The sequence below is a fragment of the Rhamphochromis longiceps genome, linkage group LG7, assembly GCF_057381845.1.
Source record: "Rhamphochromis longiceps isolate RC_006_pf linkage group LG7, R_longiceps_female_GT1.1, whole genome shotgun sequence".
In the NCBI taxonomy this organism is placed as follows: Eukaryota; Metazoa; Chordata; class Actinopteri; order Cichliformes; family Cichlidae; genus Rhamphochromis; species Rhamphochromis longiceps.
This window is the reverse complement of record NC_140563.1, coordinates 7,302,641-7,323,026: the sequence shown is the minus strand read 5'-3', so window position 1 is coordinate 7,323,026 and position 20,386 is coordinate 7,302,641. Positions and strand designations below refer to the sequence as shown.

The 20,386-nt window shown below is 40.8% G+C and overlaps 2 protein-coding genes across 4 annotated transcripts; both read left to right on the top strand.

Annotated features, from left to right (window-relative positions):
• Positions 1 to 79: 79 nt before the first annotated feature.
• accs (1-aminocyclopropane-1-carboxylate synthase homolog (Arabidopsis)(non-functional)) lies at positions 80 to 8,725 on the top strand. 2 transcript variants are annotated; one of them, XM_085411844.1, is made up of 15 exons: positions 80 to 1,604; positions 1,738 to 2,492; positions 2,566 to 2,625; positions 2,757 to 2,827; positions 2,975 to 3,044; positions 3,721 to 3,787; positions 4,388 to 4,485; positions 4,604 to 4,681; positions 4,893 to 4,993; positions 5,491 to 5,580; positions 5,688 to 5,733; positions 5,844 to 5,985; positions 6,354 to 6,496; positions 6,607 to 6,760; positions 7,870 to 8,725. In XM_085411844.1, the coding sequence occupies exons 1-15, from the start codon at positions 965 to 967 to the stop codon at positions 8,262 to 8,264; spliced, it is 2,910 nt and encodes a 969-aa protein (XP_085267970.1). In that variant the 5' UTR covers positions 80 to 964; the 3' UTR covers positions 8,265 to 8,725. The 2 variants fall into 2 exon arrangements, with proteins under 2 accessions (XP_085267970.1, XP_085267972.1); XM_085411846.1 differs by having other exon boundaries at positions 6,607 to 6,832; positions 7,870 to 8,002.
• Positions 8,726 to 9,325: 600 nt separating this feature from the next.
• LOC146664639 (uncharacterized) lies at positions 9,326 to 13,295 on the top strand. 2 transcript variants are annotated; one of them, XM_085411849.1, is made up of 4 exons: positions 9,343 to 9,475; positions 9,619 to 9,821; positions 11,424 to 11,615; positions 11,955 to 13,295. In XM_085411849.1, the coding sequence occupies exons 2-4, from the start codon at positions 9,629 to 9,631 to the stop codon at positions 12,266 to 12,268; spliced, it is 699 nt and encodes a 232-aa protein (XP_085267975.1). In that variant the 5' UTR covers positions 9,343 to 9,475; positions 9,619 to 9,628; the 3' UTR covers positions 12,269 to 13,295. The 2 variants fall into 2 exon arrangements, with proteins under 2 accessions (XP_085267974.1, XP_085267975.1); XM_085411848.1 differs by having other exon boundaries at positions 9,326 to 9,821.
• The last annotated feature ends 7,091 nt before the right edge of the window (positions 13,296 to 20,386 follow it).

Below are 20,386 nucleotides of genomic sequence, written 5' to 3'. Positions count from 1 at the left end.
GTATCGTCGCAGTCTCCTATAGGGACGGGGCCAGCTGTTGTGTAGCTCGCCTAAAGTCACGCTAATCCCTTTTTTCATTTGACAATAGCAGGATAAATAATAACATTCGTATCATCGTATTATTTTTACTTTTATGATGAACTAGTTAAAAGTCTAAATAAATATAAGAATGGTTAAAGTAACAACTAAAGAAATTGGATGACTGTGTCAAAATTATGCCTGTTTCAAGCTGCAACGCTGATTAGTTTATCCTCACAGGAGGAATTCCGGGACATGACTGTATACAAAACACGCATCCATGCTTTAAGGCTGGCTTGATTTGTACACCTGTGTGTGACTGCCATCTCCTGGATATGAACTGAACTTACAAAAAAACCGAACAAAACAGCACTGGAACCAGTAGAGGGGGCTATAACACAAAGCTCCCCGTTTGAGTCTGACTCGCATGGTTACGTCTACCCCGTTACAGCCTGGTATAAGTGAAAACCAGCCCGCTTTCAGCAGCTCCAGCGTTATAACACGGACCAAAGTTATCCCGGAATAAGGACAGCACGCATGTGCCGTCAACCCGGATGTAGATATCTTAGTGCGCGTCTATTCCCCGTTTCTCCAAGTTATTACAACATTTGCTGTGAGAAATATTTACAGATCTTAACCCCAGCTGGACAAACCTTTGCCGCCCCAAACCTGTCCAAACCGGGTTAACCATCCGTGACATGTATCGGGCTACGTGGATGTCACATGAGAGTGACAGCTCCACAGTGGTCTCATTTCGGAGCGCTGCATTTTTGATTTAAGGTGAGAGAAACTACAGTGAGTTGGTATAACCTACACTTTTACTGCATGAGTAATGCATTTAAAATCCAGCGTGTGTCGGCGTGCCTGAAGTTGGCCTGACAGAGGCCGCCTGCTCGTTTTCGCTATCATCATCCCGTGTTGCAGAAATCCTCCTCTAACTTAGACGATGGACTTCCGCGGTAGGAGGCATGAGCGAGGCAGCAACTGGACTGACCCGGAGATTGTGGAGCTGCTCCAGCTGTGGTCCGACGAGTCGGTGCAGATTGAACTGGAGAGTTCACTGCGCAACCAGCGCGTGTTTGACCGTATCGCCCACATTTTGCGTGAAAAGGGCATCTACCGCACAGGAGACCAGTGCAGGGAGAAGATTAAAAAGATGAAGCTGGAGTACCGCCGCATCAAGGACAACCACAAAATGAGGTCTTGGAAGTTTTATGATGTGATGGACAGAGTGCTGGCGAATCGGCCGGCTATTACTTACTCCTCCCTAGGCGGAGCTGTCATAGCTCAACAGGTTTTCCAGACCTCTGGGGCACCTGAGGCATACCTGCAAGGAGTGCCAGCGGGCTCTTTTGGTCCTGCTTCCTCCGGTGGGTTTCTCTTTGGCCAGCCCCCAAAAGCTGGAGATCCGCTGGATATCAAATGTGAAGATGTGGAGGAGAGCATGCTGAACTCCGGAGAGGCACCGCCTGAGATGTACTATGGTTCTGGAGATGATCAGGAAACTGATGGGCAGTCTCTACTGGAGCCAGAAGACACCCTGAGCCGAGCCGAGAGCACACTTAATACAAGAATTTCACCTTCAGGTTGTCAGCCGAGAACTATCATTATTATTATTATTATTATTATTATTATTATTATTATTATTAGTTAGAATCAGCATATGTTTATAAAATTGATAGCAGGCTAAAATCTTATTTCTCTTCTTTACATTCTCAGGTTTTAGTGACCTGAACATGACTGGCTCTGCTACAGCCACCACCTTGGCTGCTGGTGGTCCCGTGTCACACGACACATCCGACGAGCCCAGAAAGGAGGGTTCTCGTCAACAGACCTCAGTGAGACAGAGGAAGCGGCGCCGGGGTGGTAAAACATCATGGTGCCATGGGGGCGGTAGATGCGGTGGTCAGGAGAGACTGGATAAAGCCCTAGCCAGCTTCCTGAACTGGCAGCAGTCTGCAGAGGAACGTCTCCTCTCACTGGAGGAGGCGCGGCTGGAGAGAGAGCTACAGGCGGAGGAGCGCAGGGAGCAGCAGGAGGAGAGGAGGGCAGAACAAGAGCGTCAGCATGAGCTCCGCCTGTTCAGCATGCTCACGGGGGTGTTGCTCGCTGTCAGAGAGGGTACGCAAACCACAACACAAAGCGACCCCGCCACCTCACCCTTAGCTCGTTTTTCAGCTTCGCTGATAACAACGCCTGCCCCCTCTGCTCCTTCATCTTCATCCCAGCCACCTCCAGAGGCTCCCACGACAGAGTCTGTTTTTAATCAGGAGACAAAAAAGTCACAGCTCAGATCTGTCAAGGCCTGCAAAATGTCTCAGAATGCTTTGGAAACACTGAGGGGTGAGGAAGGTCCCGGCAATAGCATCTACCTGTCTGAGCGTGGTAATAGCATCCGACTCCATGAAGGTATCCTCCAGGAGGGCTACATCCAATATGGAATGGACCGGCACCATGATACAGACAACCCTGATGTAAGGGAGCACAATGTTGTAAACACCAGTCACAGATGCTTAAGCATTTATTAAAAGCTCCTTCTTTTTCCAGGGTATTATCAACATGGGGACCAGTGAGAACAAACTTTGTTATGATCTTCTTCATAAACGGGTAAGATAAATATTAGATTCAATGCAGTCTATAATGATATGTGTATAGCCATTTACTTGTTATTACTTATTATTATGAATTATTCTGCCTGCTCTTTGACAAAAAAAATCCCATTTCCTTTTCTGCTACAGCTGACCAAGCCTGACATGCTGCACATCAACCCATCCTTGTTGCAGTATTCAGACTGGAGGGGGCACGCTTTGTAAGACACTTAAATGCACATTTATTTTTAATCTTTTCTTAATGAGGATCACATTTGTTATGTGACTCATGGTGAAGTTACATTTTTAACAACAACCTTTCACTGTGCACATTAACCCCATGACCTTTCCGTCTCGCTCTTTCTCAGCCTCAGGGTGGCAGTTGCAAAATTCCTGACTCGCTACTGTTGTTCTCCAAACCCATTAAAAGCTGACAACGTGGGTATTGCTTTTATTATTGAAATAGTATGCACTGTAAGTAATATATGAAATGTGTTTAAGACGGCAGCCACAGCCAGTTGAATATGTAAAAACCTTAGTGCGTTAAGGGAATCATATTAATAACAAAGGTAAAACTGGAACACCTTTTTATTAATCACTCACCTTGCAGTAAGCACAATCCTGAGGACTTTATACTCTTTCCTGCACAATGCCACGGAGCTATATTGCACAACTCCTATATAATGACTCCATAAATGTTATTGACCCTTAAGATAATAATATTTGACACACAGTATACAGGATAAAGGGTAGAAGATGTAATAAATCCCCAGGTTGTGTAAATAAAGTCCTCATCTTGTGACTCATAGCGATGTCCAGCAAATAACATAATTACTGACAAATAAGCCTTTATTCCACTTTTATACTAATGCTCTGGATTATAGCCTCTCATTTTTATCAAAAATGAAGGATATTGAGCTGAATGCTTTATTTCACTAATGATCAAAAAATGTCAAACACTACAATTGAACTGACAGCAGTTCTGGGTTCACCAACTTAATTTGCACAGGAATGAATAGCAGGTTTAGTAGGTGGATTAATTTAAAGCACATTTATCAGGACTCGTGCCATAATTGGGTCTTTCATAACACAGTGGATCCCTGTGTTTGTCCAGGTTGTGGTGATGAATGGCTGTGGTTCCCTCTTCTCATGTATTGCTGCAGTAATTTGTGATCCTAAAGGTAGGTTCAGATATGCTTTGACGTACAATTCATTTAATGCATCCATATCTGTACCGTATGAATAAAAATGAGTGCGCGGTAGAGAGGAAGTCGAGTCCGCGTTCCTCTTTTGCTTGTTTAACAGATAATTGGAAGGATTACGCAGACTTATTTTAAAGAAAACACCCAGCCACATAAATTGCGCATTCTGTTTACCTCTGCTGGCGAAGCTTCATTTTAAGCAGTGCAGTAAATTGTTTTGCTCAGTCACAACGTTAAAAAAAAAACATGAGCCTCAGAGTCAGCTGGTATTTACCTATTTACTGCCTACCTGAATCACTAAGGCAGAGTGAGTCAGTCATTAGTGGGATGTTTTTGAAATCAGCAGATGCTTTTCGTTGGTGATTTTGGTTCCATGTTAGCAAAGGCAATGACCAGTAACAACTCAAAATAGTACCAGATATGGCTCAGTTAGCATTTGCTGTGCAGTATATACACCCATGAAAATACAATATGATACAGATTATATGTGCACATTTAGTTATTTGTATGCTAAAATGAAAAGTGAGATAATAAAAAAGTGCATATTTTAACCTGTTTTGTGTGTTTTGCATCCCGTAGATGCCATCCTTATTCCGACTCCTTTCTACGGCGTCATCACTGAAGATCTTCATCTGTATAGCGATGTAAAACTCTTCCATGTTCCCCTTGATTGTGAGGTAGGAAGGCACAACCCGAGTTACTTGCAGCATTTTGCATTTGAAATGGATGTTTTTGTGCACACTGGAATGTAATGGCCCCTATTCAGCTGGGCTGCTTTTTCTTTTGTTTTTAAAGGCTGATGGCAAAGATAACCGACCCTTCCGCCTCACTGTACGGAAACTAGAAGAAGGTCTACAAAGAGCTAAGGAAGAGGTAACGTGTGAAGGCATGCTGGTTTGAAACAGTAACATTTAAATGTTAAAAGAAAGACAAAATTACTCGAGCAAAATTCTCAGCGTAGATAAACACCTTGGATGCTTTGTTCTTCTCAGAGACTTTTTTTTTTCAGTTTATCTGTAAAGACTGTGAAGGTACAGTGTAGCAGTTCCTGTTTACTTCCAGTTGAACCTGCCATTTCTTTAAGGGGTTGACAATTCGCGGCGTTATCCTGATGAACCCCCACAACCCTCTGGCTGAAATCTACAGCCTGAAGGAAATGATTACCTTCCTGGAGTTTGCCAAAAGGTATGTTTGCCTCACTATTATCTCACACTGCGGCCTAACGCTGTAATCCTCTTGCTCTACATTCCTGTGGTTCCTTTAAGCGCTTTGCCAAGTCACTGCATATAGTTTCTACTGTGATCTGTTTTATTTTATGACGGAGAGCTCTGTCCCGTGTGTGGAATATCAAACGTTCTTGACGGAGTTTTACGACCTCTCTTAATCACCAGCATATTGTCAAGTGCAGCCATGTGCCAAAGAGACTCCTGCAACATCTATTGTTTTCTAAATGATCTTGCCAGAGTAATTCCCTGCACAGACCCTTCCAGGCACTGAGCTGTTGTAACCATAAACCACAGTGCTTTTACAGTGACACTGGGCGTTGAAGGAACCGTTTTACATTGATGTTGCATTTTCCTTGTCTTAAATATCCATTAAGAATATAAAACCAGGCCTTATTATTGCTGCACTGAAAATATGTATATATTTATGTTATCTTCCTGTCTCCTTCCCTGCTTTAGAAATGCTCTCCATGCCATTGTAGATGAAGTGTACATGCTGACAGTGTTTGATGAATCTGTCACCTTTCACAGTGTCCTCAGTGCAGACAGGTACTGCGTGAACCTAACCTCCGCATGATTAGTCTGTTAGACCTTGAATCATCATAACTGCTGCTGAAGACATCCACTTATCTCATAATGATGTGCCCTTATTTCAGTTTGCCCGATCCACAGAGGACGCATATAATGTGGGGAATGAGCAAGGTATGTGCTGTACAGAGGCCTGGAAGTGGAAAACTGTGAGACTTTCAATAACCGTATACATTGCTTTCACAGTTCATTATTTTTCATTGACTTTGTCATGTCCTTTCTAGGACTTTGCAATGGCAGGAATCAGAATAGGCACTTTATATACGGAGAACAGAGACCTCGTGGAGGCTTTGGCCAAATTGGGCTCTTTTCATGGTGTCTCTGGGACTACCCAGCACCAGGTTGCACAACTGCTTCAGGATAAAGGTAAGATCTGAGCTTTTTGTGTTCTTTTGCAGTCACACTGCTGTTGTAACATCAGATTTATCAGAAAAACCACATGGAAAATAATCCTAACATGAGCACAATTTGGACAAAATTATCCAGCACGCTTTACACAAAACAAGCATTTTGTGTATAGCGGAATTTATATTCATAAATGCAAATTACTTTTGATGCAAGCATTTTAACAATTCCACTGTTCTACCTTGTGCGTTCCATGCTTTCAAGAAACACGAGCCTCCCTTTTTTGCTTTCTCTGATATGACAAGCACAGCATGGGGCCTCTGCTGCAGAAAGACTTGTAACATTTAATTTACACTTGCCGACTGTCACTTGGCATTCTCGTGTTGTAGAGTGGATCAATGAGGAATTTTTGCCTGAGAACAGACGCAGGCTGAAAGCTGCGTGCAGCTACTTGACTGGAGAGCTGCTCAGTATGGGCATCCCGTTTCTAGACAGGCCCGCGACACTGTATGTCTGGGCTGACCTTAGAAAGGTAACAAGACCGAAGTCGAATTGAAATGGCTTGCATATGAACGCAACATTCTTCTCATTCTTTTGAGATATATATTCTTTAGGTTTGATTTGTCACTTCTGTTTTGGTAGTATCTCCAAGAGTCATCATTTGAGGAGGAGCTGTCTCTTTGGAAATGTTTCCTCAGGCACAAGGTGCTGCTCAGTTGTGGCCAAGCGTTCTGCTGTTCAGTGCCCGGGTGGTTCCGCATCGTCTTTGCAGACCAACAGCACCACCTTCAGCTTGGTCAGTACCAACAACACTCGTAGTCTCTCTTGGCCAGGCTGTTTATGCCCTCTCAGCCGTTAAAAAAAAAAGGTAAATGGCCTGTATTTGTATAGCGCTTTACTTGGTCCTAAGGACCCCAAAGCGCTTTACACTATACACAATCATCCACCCATTCACACACACATTCACACACAGCCGTTCACCTACTCTCTGTTTTAGGAAGAGCAGTGAGCCATTAACATTGGACCAGATTTGTTGGTCCAAAGAAGCAGTGAAAAACAAAACTATTGTACACCTATGTTGTTCACAGTGCAAATGGATAATGACACAAGAATACTAGAAAAGCAACCCAAGAGTCTTTCAAAGAAAAGAAGAAATGAGATTGAAAGAAATGGGATGTTCTTCAATGGCCAAGTCAGTGATCTAAAATCAGTTCCTTAATATAAAGCTGAAAGCAAAACAGCTGCAAACAAGCAGCTCTTTTCAGTGGACTCTGGTTCTAAGGTACGATTAGCTGTTATTGCATTGAGGGAGGGAGAGTAAAGGTCATATCCTTTAAATTTTACCACAAATTTCCTGCCCAAGTCCTTTGCTATCCTTGGTCTATTATGAAAAACTGAAAAAGAATAGTTAAACACATGAAAATTGCTCCTCATTCTTGCTCAACATTTATAAAAATGAGGATAAAAATCTTAATTCATTCATTTTCCTCATAGCTATTTTTGAGATAGTGTATGCAGAAAGTTCTTGGCTTGATGTTAACCTCTCCGATTCCAAAAGAAGAAGACTGAGTAGTCTGTAATGACCTAATCGGTTGATTAAAAAAAAAAAAAAAAAAACATCCTTTAGTTTAGCATTCTAGTACAGCGATATCTTTCAAATTATAATAGTAAAGGCTTTAATTGTTAATATTTAATTGTTTCTGTATTTTTAAATCTACCATAGTTATACTTTGTTTATATGCTATTATTTTAAAGTTTACAGCTTTCTGGATTAAATATGTAGAATGCTTTGTCACCCTGTGCTTATACTAGACAGTGATTAGCACATATTTGTGATATAATTTATTCATTCAAAGGTTTATGTTGTACTGACTTATTTTTTCACTTTGTTTTGTGGTTTTTCAGGCCTTAAGCGAATTAGAGAGGCTTTAAAAGAAACTGAAGCAAAAATGCGAGTCCCGGACAGCAAACAAACCAGTGAGGAGAGCCAAAAGCCAGTAAAAAAGGACAATGCAGGTTCAGACAATGCTGCTACTGTCAATCCAAAAACCTTACCCGAGAACAATTCATCAGATCAGCTGAAGGAGAGGGATAGCCCTGTTCCTGACACAGGCTCGCTGGCCACTGAAGACTGCCAAGCCTCTAAGCCCACAGAGAGTCTTGACACGCTGATCGGTACTCTCAGGCATCAGATCCGTTCCTCTGATTGGCTGGAGAAAAGCACTCCAGAGCTGTCTGCTGGGGAGGACCCAGAAATTTTTGATGTGTTCAAGGTCCTGCTGCAAAGAGCCAGAAAGTAAGCTTAGGATTATACAGGCACGAATGTAGCTGCCAAATTTCAAGAGGCAGTACTTAAGCATCCCTCTTGCTTCCTGTGTTTATGGTGAAAAGCTTGACACAAACACCTGACACAAGGTCAGCTCTGATGTCTGTTTTTGAGGAATGAAATAGTTGAGACCAGGTTAAAGAGAAGTAAAGAAAAAACCCGGCCTGGCATTAAGAACAGGACGGAGTACTTTTCTGTATGCGTCTTGAGGCCTTATTGTTAAGCTGAGAAGTGGATTTATTTGCTGATATTCTAAGTGGATGCCAAATAGAACAACCAAAAATCAGACGTGTCCTAACATCAAACACTACAAGTCTCTTTTCTTATGAATTGTAAATGTTTCTGATTTTCATCTTACGCGGTTTATTTTGTCAAAATGAATTGTACTTGCTGTAAAGTTAATAGTCCACAAATAAATACAGGACGTATTATTTATTTTCTTGACTGTTATTCATTTAGAGTTAGTAGCCTTTAGCTGGAGATGTGTTATTTTGTGTGCTCTTTGTTTGTTTCAGTGTGACATTATCTTTTGTTCTTTGGCATGGGTGGGCTGTGGGCTCTGTTCCGCTGCTGCAAAGGAAAGTGAAGGTGGTGAGAGTAGAGTGACGAACAGGGGGAGATATCTGATGCTGAAGACGCTATTGGCTGACAACACTTTGTAGTCCACTGTCTGTGACAGCGAGTGGGATTTCCTTAACCGTTTCGTGATGCGTAATGACCCGACGACACCCCCCACACACTTTCTACATGACAAGGGTCTGATTTGTTTATTGCAGTCGAACATAATCGCTGAACTGTTAAGGGACTTGTAGATCGAGCTTTTCGAACCTATTCAACTCTGTTTGCTTTTAGACACATAAACTTCTGCTTCCTCAAATATTGAATGGCTGTTGCTGGAGCTTTCACTTTCTCTATACAGCGATTCGGCAAGTCACAGTGGAGAATTCAAGGGGAAATTTCAGCCCTGATGGGTGGGAGTTTCCACTGCGACGGTGGAGGGTTTGATCTGTTGTGGTTGTAAGCATATTATCTCATATGTCAAATGAGTGCTGGAAGTGTTTGTACAGTAGTTTTGGCACAGCACTACTTTTACACTTTCTTCTACTTTTCGGCAAACTCAAATCAGAGTTTAACCTCACAGCTTGGTTCCTGACAGCTTTTTTCCCTTCAACAACAACAACAAAGGTAAGCCAGGGCTTTTATATTTGTAAAGCTCATTTAAATAATCTAAATGCCAAGGTTACTTTTAAGACAGATTATCCCTCTGTCGCTGAACTTCAGCACATCCTAATTACACTCTTGTTTATCCTCGCCCCTGTCTCTTTTAGCGGTGTCAAAATGAAGTTTCTTGAGCTGGATGACTCGATCGGTCGCTTCAGGTTTTCACAGTCCTGTTTGGGATTAGTGGGGTGCCTGTGTGTGTGCTATGCAGTCTGGACACCTTACTGGGTGAAGGACAGGGGACTGTGGACGGAGTGGAACGCCACTGAAAGCGACCAGACGAATCCTAAAGATGATATTGGCATCAACGGTGAGCCAAACGCTTCTCTGACACCACTCTGCAGTCAACAAATCTCGTATCTGTCTTAAGCTTTCACTCTGTGTTAGGTTAAAGGTTTGACTGACTAAAATGTGTTAGGAAAGGCAGCACATTTAATGAGACTTAAGCACATCTTTGCTGTGCTGTTTTGATAAGACTGCTTCTGCTTGCTTCAGCCTTAGGAGAATTTATTTTTCTCAAGAGAGGATCAATATCAAAAGGGAGATTTGACAAAACGCTGAGTTACAGAAGAGATTCTCTGCAGCAGTAAACAAGTTTGAGCTTGCTTCTGTCCGGGTGAATTGCATTCTTTGTTAAGGCTCAGTTCTGTACTGAATGTGCTTGCGAAATCTTTAGTGAGCTAAAACCCGGTCTTTATCATTCAAATCTCATTTCGTGTCATAAACTGACATAAACTGAGTTTATGCTCTTAACAATTAATCTAATATTGTATAAGTCCTCTGCTCTCATACACAAAGAAGGAAAGCAAATGAGAAGGGACTCAAGATAGTTGTTGTCTTTTTGCTTGACAATATATAAAAAAATAACAGTAATAATGGTGATTAGAAATGATTAATGATACAACGAAAAAATATCAGTTATGACAACAACAAAAAGTCTTTTCCTCATGCTGAAAAGAAACTCTAATGAATGAGTGATCAATATTAAGATTATTAAGAAGTACCACAAAATTATTAATTTACTAAAAAGATAAAAATATAGTAAATAGCTGTTAACTGCAATAGTTCAAAGTTGACTTAAAGAGATATATTATGCTGTGTCTGTTCTAAAATTAAAAAGAACGATACTGAATATTGAGTTTCAGGTAAGGAGATAAACATATAAAGGTTATCCCTGAACACTTGGTTTCCTGCAGTTTTCATCAGTGACATTAGCTAATGACATCATTTATACATCTGCTCCTGGCCGAAACCTTGTTTCTTCTCAGGAAATATTTATACACATTCTCGTCAAGCATCAAATCATCTGCCGGAGTAGCAGAATAATAGTCATTTGATGTACTTCATTTAAAAACCAACAGTGCTGGGAAATACAGTCATTTGGCAACAGCACAATATCATTTTTCTAGGTACTCTTTTAGCGCATCCCACATGTCTCCCCTGGGGGTATTTCTAGAAAAAAAAAAGTATATAAGGCTTGTGACAAATTTGTGAAACTTGGCCAGACAGAAGAAAGTAGACATTTAAGAAACAGGGTTTTTTTTTAAAAAAAGCCCAGAGCTAATAGGTTATTACCTTTTTCCAGTGGACTCTTCAAGTGCTGCAAAACAGCTGGTATTAAATAAATAAGGACTTAATTGAATAGTGAAGTATGGACAGTTACTCTGGTGGAGTGCCAGAATAAAAGTGTAGAGGTGGAAAACAGCATAATCCTGTTTTCCAAACATTTAATCCTAAGTGCACTCACAGATCATTCTCTAGCAAAGGCATTCGAGGATAAAATAAGGGATATATTGTGGGAAATTTGACATTGTGTAGTGTTTATCATGCTCGTAGTGGAAATGAATGTGTAAAAATGAATATAAGTGTAGTTACCCATTCTAATTTTTGTCTGTTGTTTTGTGTCCTGCAGCTCTGGAAGCAGAGAGGGTCTTTGGAGTTCTCTCCTTCCTGATGGCCGTGAGCACGGTTGCTCTGTGTCTGGTGTTTGCCCTCTGCTGGACATCCCAGACGGTGCGCTCCTACTCAAACACTCGCGCTCTCCTCATTGTACAAAAGGCGCTCTACCCCACTACCCTGCTGCTGTTCACCATGGCCCCCACAGGTGTGTAACATATATTCATTTCCTATGACATCCACATATGTAAACACGGTGTTTCTTGGATTTCTGTTATTCTGTTTCTCCATTTCCAACTACCCTCCAAATGGCCTTTTGGTTTATGTCATTCATGTCAAGCTCTCACCTACAGAAGTTGTTTCATGTACTAGTCATTTATGTACCCCGCTGGGGAGCGCACAGAGACTTTATTTTCTTTGGAATTGCAGTTCATTATCATGCAAAGTCTTTCCTAAAGCTCCAGGCATGTAATAATTGTGCTTAATACCTTTTTTCTTTTAGCGGTAATCATACTAGAGTTGACTCATTTTCGCCATCTGTCTACAGGTTTCTTCTTCCTCCTGAGCTGGTCTTTTTTCACATATCAGCACCGTGAAGAAATCCGTCAGGACTTCTCCAGTCTTGGCTCCTCCTATTGGCTGGGGGCTTTAGGTTGGACCCTGCTGCTCGTCGTGGAGCCGATCGTCTTTATCGTTGAACAGGCTGTCGTGCCAGACATTCTACCTGACTTGGAGAATGCTGTGGAGCCATGGCGGATTTCCTCTCCATCTGAGGCCGACGAACAATCTTTTAGTCAAAGTTCTCATCCTTTTAGCCCCAAAAGCAACAAGGGTGTGATGAAATATATGTCTGAATTTTGAATGGAGTTCAGAAACAATAAGGACATGAATATGAATATGACGCTAAAGGACTGTGCACTGAAAGAATCCTGAAGTCAGAAGAACTGAAGTTTCCTGCTGGGCTTACTGTGGAAGTCATTTTCTGGTTTGTTGACTGGTTCACTGGTTTGTTGATTGAAATGAAACCACAACACACTAAGGACTAATAACATACCAACTAGTGAAATACACAACTAATGATAGGTTTGTGCCTCAGCCAGGATCAGATCCAGGTATAAAGGGCTCTGAGTTCAATCTACGTAAACAAGACATTCAGTTAGTACATTTATCTAAATAGTGCTGCTGCGATATATCTTACCTGAAGTCATTGTTATGGCCATGTGACACTTCAAATAGTAATTGTCATGTAAAAGATGATAGGTACTGATTAATGTTGACAGATTTACACATTACAAGCATTTTTGGTCTGTTACATATGTTTTTCTTTTTTTGGAGATTTAACTTGGGTTTATTTATAAACAGATGAGTAGTTCTCAGATATATTCGTGAGCCCAGACTATAATTTCAACTACAGCATTGTTTTAATGCAGAGCTCCATGAGGGCCTGAAGATCATGGCCATTCAGTACTTGTTTTCAGCCGTGTCCCTTATGCACATTTCTTTTAATAGTAGATTGCACTGTAGTTAAGGAAATTCCCACTTGCAAATTCTTTGCAATTTTTACAGTAAGAAACATTGGTGCGCATCAACAGAATTCCAACTATTGTCAGCTAGCTGTCATTTGGCAGGACGTGGGGTACATCTTTGAGTGGTTGCCAGTCCGTTGTAGGACTAACAAGAAACAATGTTCTTGAACGGTCTGCCTGCACTACCTTTCACACTGGTGGACTCTTCTCCTTTAGACTTTTGAAACACTCTCTTTTCTTTTCTTTTTTTTATACCAAGTCTTTATTAATTGTGAATTTTGTTACTTTGTTGTTTTTTGTTGTTGTTGCCCATTTTGTATTTTTTTTAATGTTATCAAAAAACAATAAAACTTCTCGGTATAACACGTATCTTGTCTTTAAGTTATTTTCAGTAAATACAAGTTTTCATTTAGTTGCAAATGATTCGATTCTGTTTTATTTACACGTAGCAGCTTACATGTTTTTTTTAAAAGTTAAATAGCAGTTGTGTGTGTGTGTATACATTCCTGTGTATACCATAGAAAAGAGCAACAAAAAAGATCTAGGCACATATCCAAACTTTTTTTGTACTGTAACTGTTCAACAAAACTTCGTCTGCCTGTGGTAGACTCTAGCTTTTATCCTGACTAAGCAACCTTCAGCAACTCACAGTTTAAAAAGCGTTGTTCCTTTTAGAAAAGTATCTGGATGTTTTTAAGGGAAGCAGAAGCTTGTGTGGTTGAGCGCTATGGTTCTTTGTTTGGACAGTTGCCCACCAGCCCGTGGGTCTTGAATGTGTAGTGAAGCAGAGTTCTTCCCTTGCAAGTCCTACATCTGCTTCCTTTTTTGAAAAACTCTTTCATTTCTTGCATGCAGCTGCTGGTTCTGCAGAACATTTGGGGCACCAGACAGCAAACTGCCTCCCAAGTCGTTATTTACTTTCTTTCACACCTTACCCAGAGGAAAGGAAGCGCTCAGATGCTGGACTGCTCATGTTTATGTTCTCAACTTGCCAAAGTGGGGGAGAATTAAGTGGCTCTGGCTTTGTTAATTGGGCGTTAATCAGGTGTTGCTCTAATTAAAAGGCAGTTCCGCCCTGTTGGGCCCTGGTAATGAGTTTGTTATTAAATCCAAAGAGGATTTTTGTCTCTTTTTCAATTTACCAACAGGGTAGTGGTTAATTGCTGTGTAAATGAGGGGAATGTCCTTGAAGGTCGCGTTGCATCAGCGTGCAATCCATGAACAGAATTGTTCCAAAGAGCTTCCTCATTCTATCTTCAAATTATTTAAATTCACTACAACCTCTTGTATCCAGCTGTGCCTCTCTTGATTCAGTTGCTATTTTTGAAAGAACATTTTTTTTAAACATTATTTGTTAAAATGAGAGACTTAGTAACCCATTTTCTTTGTAAATAAAAGCACTTCTAAAATTGATTTTCTTTTAATCTTAAGTTGCTTTTATTTCCCTTCAGTAGATGCTGTCTGGGCACTTGAAAGAACACAGTCTTTCATGGCTGCCAGTGTCTCATAAACAAACCCTAGCCTTTTCACCTTCCACCACTACAAATGCTGCTCTTTTACCCTCCTGAAAGCATCAGACTAAAGGTTGCGAATGCCTTCAGAGAAAGGCAGGACAAATCAATATGGAGATAGAAAGAAAGAGATAGTGAGACAGTTAGGCACAAAGTAAGAAATGACAGATGAATAGCAGAAGATGTTACATACAGATAGACAGGTGGCCAGATAGTCACAGAAAGATTGCGGGTGTTGATTGTTGAAGGGCATCTGCTATAGAGACATCAATCAGAAGATGGCACCAAGATTGAGTGTTTCCTGCCTGTGGCTGGCAGCATGTGTACAACATAACCTGGGCTAAACCACTGCTCTTCATATCAATTAGAGTCCAATTATACAGCCATGTCCTACTAATTATGCTCCACCGCCACTATGCCAATCCTCAGCATAAAGTATGTGTTTCTCCATGCTGTGTGCCTGTGCTTGTGTTCATTGAGATAAATAAATATCGTCACAGAGTGCCACTCTCTGAACCAAGAACTGAAAACATTCCTGACTTGCATTGCAATTGCACACACCTGCTGCTATATATATATTTTTAGTATTCTTTTAGCACTATTTATATTATTATATTACTATTTATTATCTTATTGTTAGGGCTGTTTTTGTTTTTGTTGTGCATCTGCACCTTATTGTTGTCAATGCCTACGCATGGGACAGTGTGAAACGTAATTTCAATTCCTTTGTATGGCAAGTACATTTGAAGAAATTGACAAATAAAAGTATTCTATTCTATTCTATTCTATTCTATTCTATTCAAGGCGCGCATTCTTAATCTGATTTTCAGAGCTATAAGTTTGAATTTTGCAGAGGAAGGAAAAAAACAAACAAAAAAACCCCCAAGAGAGCAAGAATCGCCAAAAACTGTTATTTTCTCTTGTACCTTTTGGTGGTGCTGGTGTAACACCTATCGTTTTGACTTTTGCAAAGAATTCTGGTGAAATGGGGGAGACACTGCTTTCATTTGATGAGTAATGTAATCACAAAAAGTCTGTGCATGTCTGCATGTGTGTGTGTGTGTTTGATTTTGATTTGCAAGGTATACAAAGTGTGATTAATATTCTCAAGCATATTTTGCAGGGTTTTGAGCCAGAATGTGCCGGACTACTTAATAAGCCAAGTTTTATTTGGCTCGATCTGGGAGCGTAGTGAATTATGAAATAAAGCTAGGACTCCATGCTTTTTGCAGTTTTATTTCTCCGTGGTTTGCATAATTCAGTCAGAACATTTGTAACTTTCCTGACAGGTTAATGCTGTTGGGTTCAAAGTGAAGACACTGAGGAAATACACAGAAAGACAAGACAGCAGGGAGAAACAGACATAAAGATCAGAGGAGGCGAGAACAAAGGGGGAGAGAGGATTTGAGATGTCACAAAATAGTTTCACACTGTCCTTGTATTCTGTGCGTGTCGTGTAGTGTCAGATTTAATTAACTTTGCACCTTTCTCTCCATCCCTCACCACCGCGCTCTTGCTATAGCTCTAAATCTGAGTTTGACCACTGCAGTGCTGTGCCCTCTACTGCATTGTCATCAGTATAAGTGGACAGTCTTTGAAAATGGAAAAGTCAGGAAATTTGATGTCTGCAGTCCTACAATCTCATAGTAAAGCAGGGAGCGAGTGGGAGTGAGAAAGAGAGAGGGTGCATGAGAGTGCACCTTGTGTCCTTCAGTTATTTTTCTCGCAGCCGCTCAGTACGTCTTGCCTGCAGAATCTGCAATGAGACATTGCTCTTTGTGACTGGACCAGACCACCTGGTTACAAGAAGACATACACAGTAGCAGAGCTTAGAAAAGGGAAAAAAGGGAGTTTCTTGATCATTCTGTGATCACTGAATTTAAGTGCAAGATGTGTGTTTGGGGTTTTCTTTTTGTATTGTCAGACTCTTTCTGCTGTCTCTGCCACCAAGTTTGCTTTTGTGTCTTTGAGTTTGGACTTGTGATGTCTGTGGGCTTACCCCTTTTGCCCAGCGGTACCCTTGTTCGTAAGTGGTGTCGCCTTGGACATTTCGGTCTAGACAATAAAGCCGTAGTCACATTCTCGTCACTCTAGTCATCCCTGGCCAGCTATATCCTTTCTCTTCTCTTATCTCTATGTGACCAAGGAAATTAAATTACAAATATAATCACTTGGCTCCAGTTTCTTTAACAGTGTGTTTCTGCTTTGCATATAGAGTGAGCTTGCACACTCTATATGCTTGCGCACTCTATATTCTATCAGCCTCCAGGAGACGTTGTGTGAAGTTACTTACTGGCCTATTTACGATAATGGGCTCTGCTCTACTTGGGAGTCACACACCTTTTCACAATGACAATGAATGGCATGAGGTGGTAAAGGAGGTAGAGGAATGTAAGACATGGAAACCTTGTTGCTTTAATCTTTGCAAAAATTATTGTGCATAATTACAAGTCTAAAAGGCAGGCAGCGATGATAAAATAGACAAAAAAAACTCACTATCTTGACACCTCATGGATTTTAATGCAGTATATGGAGCAATAACAAGAAAAATCTGTCATGAACTTTACTTTTAACCTAGCAAATAATGTGCTATTAACCCATTTAATCCAGAATTTTTCAAATTTTTCAGTGACAGTTTTTTTTATTAAATGGAAAAGTAGGTGAAAAAGTGTAAATAATGTTTCAGCTGTGAGACTCGAGTGTGGGAATTAATATATTTAAACTAGAACACTATGACAACCCCTCAAACTCAAACTCAAAAATTTAAATTTATTTTTTAGTCCTGATATGAATACTGAGACAAAACAAGAAAAAACACAAAAAGCATTATTACATTTTAGTACTGAACATAAATATTGGTGGTGGATGGAGGATGCTGGACAGGCTTGGCATGGTGAAACACACAGTAAGGGTCCACTGATAACATCTAGCAGATGCACAACTTTGAAACATTCCAAGGAATGCTGGGGACATTAATGGACCATGAGCCATACATCTACTGATGTACAAAGTTACAGTTGTAAAGCGGTTAATGGCAGTCATGGAAATAGCATGGCAACCGGATGCTGGACGCCAGAGATGAAGGGAGCTGTCAAGCTTGAGAAGGAGTCCTATCGAGACTGAATAGCTTGAGGGAATTGGGAAGTAGCTGACAAATACAGAATGCAAATCTGACAATAACTGAAGCAAAACTTGTGTGGGAAGAGTTTGGTGAGGCCATGGAGTGGCCCTTAGTTGGCTTTAAGGTGATTCTACCAAACTATATAGCAACACAGGAAGGCATGTCTTCCAATTTCAGGGACATCACACTCCTCAGCTTGTTCAATAAGGTCTACGCGAGGGTGCTGGAGAGGTTTGTTATTTGAACCTTGGGTTCAGGAGCAAATGTGTGGACACATCTTAGTCACAGAACACTGGATGAACTCTATATCTTATCAACAATATTTGAGAGTGTTTGAGAGTTTTCTCAAACAGTCTACATGTAACTTGTGGATTTAAAGCAAAGAATTTGAACATGTCTCCTGGGGTGTCCAGGGCAGTGCTTCAGGTGGATGAAGTTTCAGGAAGGGTGTTGGTGTATCCAGTGCTCATAAGCCCCCATTAACCATGTACAAGTTTGGTTCACATTGCTGACTATAAGTCAGACTTGGTTGCTGGACTCAGTCAGAACTGCCTTTTGTCACCATTTCTGTTCATGGTTTTTATGGACAGATTTTCTAGGTGCAGGTTGCAGGTGCAGAAGGTTCAGCAGTTTCAGGATTTCACCTCTGCTTTTTGCAGACGATGTACTTCTGCTTGCTTCGCTGACCAAAGACTTCTAGTTTGCACTAAGGTGTTTTGCAGCTGAGTGTGAAGTGGCTGGGATGGAAATTAATACCTTCAAGTGTGAGACCACAGTTCTCTGGTAGAAAAGGGTGGAGTGCCCCACTCCAGGTTGCGAACAAGCTGTTGTCTCAAGTGGAGGAATTTAAGTATCTCGGGGGCTACCTGCAGCTTTTGTGGTTGGTCCCTATGGTAGATAGAGGCTTTTGGCACTTCATCACTTACAGTGGAGAGGGATGGGGGAGAAGGTGTGGGGAGGGGGACGTCAATGTCACTGATAATGTTGTTCCTGTCATGATCTTTTCACACGAATTTGGCATATGCATTCAACAGCCTGGTTGGCAAATAGCCTGTCTCCCCTTCATACTCCATATTTGACCCAACACTATCACAATCGCTGTCCTTGGTGATTGTGATAGTAAGAAAAAGAATGATCAGTCTGTTTAAGTGTGTGTAGGGTATGCTACATTATCCTGCCGGCCACTAATGATAGCCAATAAGATGTTTAGTCATTCTACAACCACACAGAACAAAGTCAAACATGATGTGCACAAAAACAAATGGTCCCATCTTTATGTAACGTGCTCTAATAAACTTTTGCTTTGGGGGCTTTGATGGAGACTTTTTCTCATCGTTCAGACGGCGAACAAACAACTCTGGTCGTGGGAGAATTTATGCTAAACATGTGACACTGCATATATTTCATGGAGACACTTTATTATTTCAATATTTGCTTAAAATGCATCAGTGCATAATTCAGAAACATCTTTACGACTTTTTAACTGCTTAAGTGTTTTTCTGGGTCACTATTGTTGATAACCTGTTTAGCCATTCTGTGACCACACTGAACGAAGATGAATCACTGTAACTATAAACATCAGTACTAGATTTGATGTGTACCAAAACAAATGCCCCTATCTTTATGTTAACATACTTTAATAAAGTTTTGTTTGGTGGCTTTGATGGAGATATTTTCCTTTCGTGGCACTGTCAGGGAATAAACATTTATTATTTCAATATTTGCTTAAAAGGTGTTGATGCATAATTCAGAAACAATTTTTAAAACTTTCCAAGTGCTGAGGTTTTTTGGGGGTCGCTATTGTGACTGATGGGATTAGTGTCTGCTTGTCAGTTTTCTGCCCACCCAACATTTTTGCTAGGATAAAAATACCTGGTTTGCCATAAAAATTTTAGACAGTCAAAGCCCACAGATTCCTTACATTAGTGATGCCCTGACTTGCTCTCTAGAGAGAGCATGTGGAAGTTTTCACACTTGTAGATCTGAGTATCTCATCAGCTACACATTTGAACACATATTCCACAGACATGGATCATTTCTCTCCATATCTGCATACTGGAACTATTACACAGCATGGCTTCATAGTGGCAGAGTGTCCAGACTTTTCACCAGTTAAAAACATTTGGTGCATCATGACACAAAAAACATGACAAAGATGACCCAGGACTGTTGAACAGCTAAAATCGTCAGACAACAATGTGACGATATTTCCTCTCCCAAACGCCATACGAATGGTCTCCTCAGTTCCCAGGTGCTTGCACATAAAAGAAGATGAGAGAGTGGTAAACATAGCCCTGTCCCAGCTATTCTGAGATGTGTTTCTGGCATCAAAATTATAATTATTTTTAAATAAAATGGTACATTTTCTCAGTTTAACTGTTTTATATGAAACGTTTAACATAAGAAATATGAATATTATTGCATTCTATTGTTATTTACATTTTACACAGAGCCCCAGCATTTTTCAAAATGGGGCTGTGTACAGTATGTTTCACCATAATAGATGTGCTATCATTACGAAACACTCCACCTATCAGTGATGAGGATTATTCATAAGCATCTAAATTGTCGGTTTTTAATCTCCGCAAGTTAAGCATGACGTTAATGTTGAAGCTATTTATGAATGAGGGAGTAACTTCTGAGACAGCATTGTTCATTAAATCATTCAGTCATCATCCTGCATTATTTCCTGGTGGCAGCTGCCACCGTGTAGATGGCCTCTTCTTCAGCTCAAATCTGTTCTGCACACGTTAGATGATCTGACTAAATAAACAGTCACAATCGCTCTCTGTCCCTGCCTATCCCGCAGGTCTTTCACAGA